Here is a 6220-nt window from a genome sequence, read left to right on the forward strand (position 1 = left end):
CCCCCCGGGCTCAGCCGCTCCCCCGCTCCCTCCAGGCTCTCCCTGCTCGATGCCACTCGCCAGCTCGCCCAGGACATCGCCGAGAAGATCCAGGAGCGGAACCGGTGCCAGCGGAGCGGGGAGAGCTCAGCCAAGGTACCCCGGGACGGGGGCTGAGCCGGGTTTGGGTTTGGAGCGTTCTCGGAGCGGGTTCAGCTTTAGATCTGCAGGGGCGGGATGTGCCCGGGAGCCCTGAATTCCCTGGCAGGGGCGCGGAGGGAAGCGGGAGCTGCTGGAAGGGGCAGAGCCGGTGCCAGGACGGGGGGGACGCTCCGGCCCTGCCCGGGTCCGGCTGTGTCGGTGTCACCGCTGGGGACCTGCAGGGACACGCTGTGTCCGATGGCAGGAACCCGCCGCCAGCGCTCTGTTCTTCGGGGGTCCTGTAAAGACAACGAGGATGCAAACTCGACATTAACAGAGGCCTCTCAGCCTCCCAAAAGTCACCTTGGGTTTAACAGGACTGATGTTTCTGTGGGCGATCAGGCTGGTTTGAAAGGAGGAGAGGAGGAGCCCTGGGAGCCTTGGGCTCACCCTGCTGACTGCTCGGGGCTGTCGCTGCCGGGATCAGAACTTTCCCAGAGATCCCGAGGCTCAGAGGTGCTGGGATGCACATCAGCTGCTCTGTGCCCCTCTCTGGGAATAGGGAACAGATGTTTGTCCCCACGAGGCTGGATCGCTGCCTTCTGCAGGGGCTCCACAGCAGAGGAAACAGGAACTTTGCAGCCTTGTTTTAGCCACATTTTGGACAAAACATAAGACCAGAATTAAATATAAATGAGAAGCAGAAGTGAGAGCTTACCCAGGAAAATGTTCTCTACGTTTTCACACTTCCTGTTTAAAAAATAAAATGAAATTGGGATTCTCAGGAAGCTCCTTTCTCCGGGACTAAAAGCCTCATCCTTTCCTCCAGGCAGTGCAGGAGCAGCTTCATGCCATCAACAGGTCCCCTGGATGTGTTAAGATAAAAAAAGGCTGCAAGTCCTTGAGTTGGTCCTTTATAATAATTGACATAATTAAAGCCCCACTGATTTATCTTGCAGGCTCTGCTCCTCTTTATAGCAGGGGTTTAATATGATGCCCAATCACTGAATCTCCTCTTCCAGTTTAAAACCTGTCAGCTTTTAAAATAAAATGCCATTTTTGAAATGTTTCCCGTGAAGAAATGTTGAGGAAAACTGTGTGGGCTTTGTCCAATAATCAGTGCTGCTGAATGAGTGACTCAAATTCATCATGAATTGAGGTTTCAGAAGGCCCAAATAAGTGGGATTTGAGAGGAGTGTTTTCTCTGGCTGTAGCATTGAGAGGAGTGTTTGGAGGTTGGTCCCTGCCTGCAGGATGGTGAATTATCACAAATTGTACAGATATGCCCAAGCAGTAGAAGACTAATAAAAAGATTGCTGCTTAACCTGTGTGTATTTATAGAGGACAAAGTCCTCTATTTCCATCAGTGCCATCCGTGACGTGTCCACAAACCCCAACAAACCTCGTGTGGCTGTTGTTTGAAGCCTTTCTGGGGCCAGAACTCTCCGAGGTTGTGTTTTATGGAAACATTACATGGTTGACTTAGTGCTTCATAAAATCACTTGTTCCATGCCCTGTGTTTTCCAGTTTCCCTTTCATCCATGAACAGGTAAAGATGAATATTTGGCAGTGTTTGATTCTACTATAAACAAGTTTCCCACAAGGAGAGAGTTGTTTTCACAACAGAAATGCCTGTTGAGAAATCCACGGCTGAGCAGTCTTGTATTCTGTGCCTCCCGAGCGCTTTAATGCAGGGAGATGTCTTTGTGCATTGTTTGCCTGTTAGGGAGAATATAAACAAGTTTTTATTTTTATAGTATTTTGCCATTGGCATGGCTAAAAACCCTGTTGCCAAAAATAGAGCATAAAACTTAAAATGGAAATATAAACTATAAGGAAAGATTTCAAGGCAGCACTTACCATCTGTGAGCTCTGCTCTGTCGAGCTGATCTTAAGCCTTCCACTGGTTTCTTTTTTTCTATTTTCCTTTTTTCCTCTGAAGGAAGTGAAATGTTGTGTTGTCTCACTGCAGTTGTGGCCAGTGGTGTCTGTGTTTGAGGACTTTCTTGGCCGTGTCACCTTTATGTTGTTCTGCTGTTCTGGGTTGATTAAATGCAGCGTTCTCCTCCTGGAGACACAAGAACACATGAAATTAAAAGGCTGATTACCTGATTGTAGAGCCAGAGGACCTGCAGGACGTTGAGCCTTCCCAAAAGCACTGAGACCCCACCCTGGTTTGGGAATTGTTGCCGTGGTGTTGGGCTGAAGGTGGATTTTGGCTGCATCCTCTCGAGGGCTCAGTGTGGTTGCTTCTGCTTGCTGTTGTATTTGGTGGTGTTTGAGAGCAAACCTCACAGAGTCAGAGGGATTTAAATTCCTGATGCTTTCGGGGGGGTTTTGGGGCTCTCCTGCTCCATCCCTGTGCTGGTACTGAGTGTGGTGTGGCTGTGCAGGATCCTGTTCAGGGACATGCTGCTGTCTGGCTGCTGCTGTGTCTCCAAGAAGGCTGGAATGAGAGTCAGAGCAGATATTCCTCTTCTGATCCACGTTCCTCAAAGAGGAACTGGGGTTGCAGCCCATTGTAACCCACAGCAGGGCTAGGAGCTTGTAAACAAGAAGCACATCAAGTCTTAATTAGGATGACTTGCATGGTTAATTGCAGTTACAGTGTTTTTTCCTAGAACTCTCTGCATAACTGGAATGAAAAGAAATAAGATTTAAGGAGGAAAATCCCAGAGGATAATGTCAGCCAGACTTGGGAAGGGGTGGGGAGAGGAGGATTCCTGCAAGCCTGGGGCTTGCTTGCAGCGGGGAAGAATTGTGAACAACTGAACTGCTTTTGGTAAGAACAGACACATCTGAATCCTGGGCAGGTCAGTGGTGAGAAAGGGTGGGGGGTCCCAGGTGCTGCTGAGAAGGGACATGGAGGAATCTGAATTTCTTTGGGATCTTTAGTTTAAAGTTTGGAGGAGTTCAGTGGAGGGAATGTCTGAACCTGTAGCAACCTTCCCTCTAATCCTGGGAGCTGGGGAAGAAACCTGGTGGCTGAAGGAGCTGGTGCTTTTATTTGTGTTAAAGATCAAAGGAGAGAAGTGGAAAACTATCTAAAAAATATTAAAATGTGCTGAAATGTTTTGCCCATATAGAGGAGTGTGTTTATAAAGGCTTGAAAGACAGCTTTCCATATTCAACAGCAGTAATGCCTTAGAATTGTGTTTGTGAAACTAGAACTATTTCTCCCATTATTTTCTAAGCATCCCAGAATTGTGTTTGTGAAACTAGAACTATTTCTCCCATTATTTTCTAAGCATCCCAGAGCCATGAGCTGTGTCACTTCCTTTCAGCTTTCTGGGGCTGGAGTGAAGCCCTTCACACCTGTAGGGCTGAAGTTAAATACATATTATTTATATATATTACAGTATATATATTACATATTATATATAATATGTTATATATTTGATATGTATATATTTATATCAAATACTGCATGACGCAGTATGAAATTTTATGCAATTATAACTCAGACCAAAAAGAAAAACTTAAATATTCTCTTTCTTCCCCTCCAGATCAATGTGGCCATCAGATCATCACTGCAGAATCTCAGGGAGAAGATTGATCAGCTGAAGGAGTTGCTGCTTCGGGCGGTGTCAACCCGCCAAATGTATCCATGTAAACAGCACTCTCTGACCCACTGGTGTTGTGGGACAGAGTGGAAAAAGACACTGGGATTGCTCTGCCACACAGTTTGGGTTTTCCCCTCATTCCCTGTGCAGAAGACCTTGTCACTGGAACTTTCTCTGTGCTGCTGTTTGGTATTTTCGTTGCAGCTGTAGAGCAGGAAGGGAGCCTGCACCCCTCTGGGGTGGTGGGCATGGGGCTGGCTCTGGTTATCTCTGTGTCAGACAGGAGCTTAACAAGATGGTGTGAGCCATCTCAGAGCTGTCCTGGTGCTGCCTGTGCTGTGCTGGCACTGCTGGCCGGGTGCTGCAGTGTGAGCCAAGGTCACCTGTCCAGCACAAAACTGGTTAATTGATATTTTCTCTTGGCCAGGCCTTGCTACAGGGAAGGATGAAGCCTTGTGGGCAGGGCTCTGGGAGTCTTGGCTTTGACTGACTTAAGGAACAACAGGGCTCCATCTTCAGAATGTTGTCAAAACGCTGCAAAATATGCCTTGGGAAGAAATCACAGGTTTTCTTCTAGGAGTGTTACCCTGTGGCCTGGATATACTGCTCCTCCCATATGCTGGGAGAGTCATGCCAAAGGAGTCAAAGAAATTTGTCCATCTCCCTGAAGGTATCCAGGAGCAATCTGAGTTGATGAAGGCACATTTAATTTCAAGCCTATTATATGAGAAATCCCTCCTAAGCCCTGGCCCCTCAGTGCTGTGCTGATGCAAGGGTGACACTTCCCCATCCAGTGAGTGCTTGAGAGCAGGCAAATGTTGCTGCTGTGGCAGAAAGCACACACAGATCAGTTCAGCTATTGCCTAATCCACTCAGCAGTACTTGGAAGAGGGTTAGTATTCCTTCAGAACTCACTGAGGTTAATTTAAGAAAGCAAACACACGTCCCCTGTTGAAGCCAAGAGCACTTCAGGGCATCTTGTCTTTCAGAGACACTGCGTGATTTGTTTTTCTGCTGCACCAGTGGCTGTCGGGGTGTTCTGCTGACCAATTGCAAATGGAAACAGATGCTCAAAGGAAATTTTTGGTTGTTCTCTGATCACTTGGCTAAGAGCTACTCCCCTGGTCTGTATTATGAGCCTCCAGTGAAATGAGATGTGAAGTACCCCACTGGTTTTAAAAGCTCTGTTCTGTTTGGGCCTGCCCCGTTTGTGACAGCGTGAGTTGGAACTCTTTTAAGGAGTCTCATCCTTCCCTGAACTTAACCCATGCAGTATGGTTACACTGTCAGTGCTGGAGAGGAGACCAACTGCTCAGGGCTCCTTGGTGATAGATAAAAGACTTGTGTTGGGTGTTGGAGAGGGAGTTGCTGTTCTTAATGCTAATTTGGCAGTAAGCAGTCTTCCAGTTCTCTTGCTGCTTTGAGGTGATGACATGAAGATCATTCTGTGGCCACTGTATAAAACTTTTTGTTTGAGATATGTGAGGTTCAGAAACACATTTAGAATAACAGCAGATTTCATTCAGAAAGGTGTGACCCATCCTTTAAGATATTGGAGCCTTTTCTTGAGGTAAAATAGTTACCCTAGTTAATGTTGATGATCAGGGGATCTGATTTATTTTCAGAATGTATAACAGATATTTTATGTAATTAAATTAAAGTTTTTCAGTGTTTTAGAGTTTGTTCCTTAACCAAGTGCCATCAGTACACAGCTGGAGGGAGACAGGAGGCAGAATTTGGTGGACGACCTTCTCACACGACATAAACAACTTGAGGCATCTTACAAGAATGAAGGCCCAGAACCAGATATGACAAGGTATGGCACTGTCACCTCAAGTGAGCGATGGGATCTGTGCTTTGGGAGTGCCTGAGGGTAATGGTAAAGCACCCACTGAACTCATTGAGCTCTGCAGGTAGCAAAGGGTGTTTCATTTGCTTAGAAATGATGTGCTGCCTTCCGTGACAGGGTCATGTGTGTCTGCAGAGCTGGGGAGGACGAGGGAGTGGGAATTGCCTAGAAGAGGTAATAACTGACCAACCGGTCTGTGTTGGACTGGTGGGTGCCACCATCCAAAGCCTGTGTGAATTGTTGGGAAGAAAACTGTCAGGATGAGGCTTAAGGTTGAAGCAGTCCCCAGTGACCACACTGTGTAGCAGTCAGCAGTGCCTTCAGATGGAAGACATTTCAATTTCCATTTTGGTGTGTCCTTCACAGCTGGGGAACTAACTGTGGTTATTCATCTTCCAGTTGTGCTCTCGTTACGCTGTTCCCACATAGTCCCTTTCCACTGGAAGGGGGTTTGTTTGTCCTCTCTAACAGGTTCTTAGAAAGGATCCATCCCTGGTGGTCCCCACCTGGCCAGGAGGAAAGGCAGAGCCTTGTTTTTGAATGTGAAATTCGGGCCTGTTGCCTGAGTTAATCAGTTATTAGCAGAGCACAGGTTGGGTTTGATGGAGTCACACGGGTGCTGTGTCCATAACAAACAAACCACATTAGGCACAGACTTGATATAATTCTATAAAAAGACATTTTCACT

The 6220-nt window shown here is 47.0% G+C and overlaps 1 protein-coding gene across 1 annotated transcript in view; it reads left to right on the forward strand.

Annotated features, from left to right (window-relative positions):
* The window catches only part of STX8 (syntaxin 8), a 124351-nt gene that overhangs the window by 15882 nt on the left and 102249 nt on the right, over nucleotides 1-6220 (forward strand). Inside the window, exons 2-4 of the mRNA XM_029960054.1 lie at nucleotides 36-135; nucleotides 3627-3721; nucleotides 5389-5499. Coding sequence (XP_029815914.1) covers nucleotides 36-135; nucleotides 3627-3721; nucleotides 5389-5499 — 306 coding nt within the window. The remainder of the gene's footprint in view (nucleotides 1-35; nucleotides 136-3626; nucleotides 3722-5388; nucleotides 5500-6220) is intronic.

This window comes from Manacus vitellinus, unplaced genomic scaffold (assembly GCF_001715985.3).
Source record: "Manacus vitellinus isolate BGI_N305 unplaced genomic scaffold, ASM171598v3 scaffold_24_pilon, whole genome shotgun sequence".
In the NCBI taxonomy this organism is placed as follows: domain Eukaryota; kingdom Metazoa; phylum Chordata; class Aves; order Passeriformes; family Pipridae; genus Manacus; species Manacus vitellinus.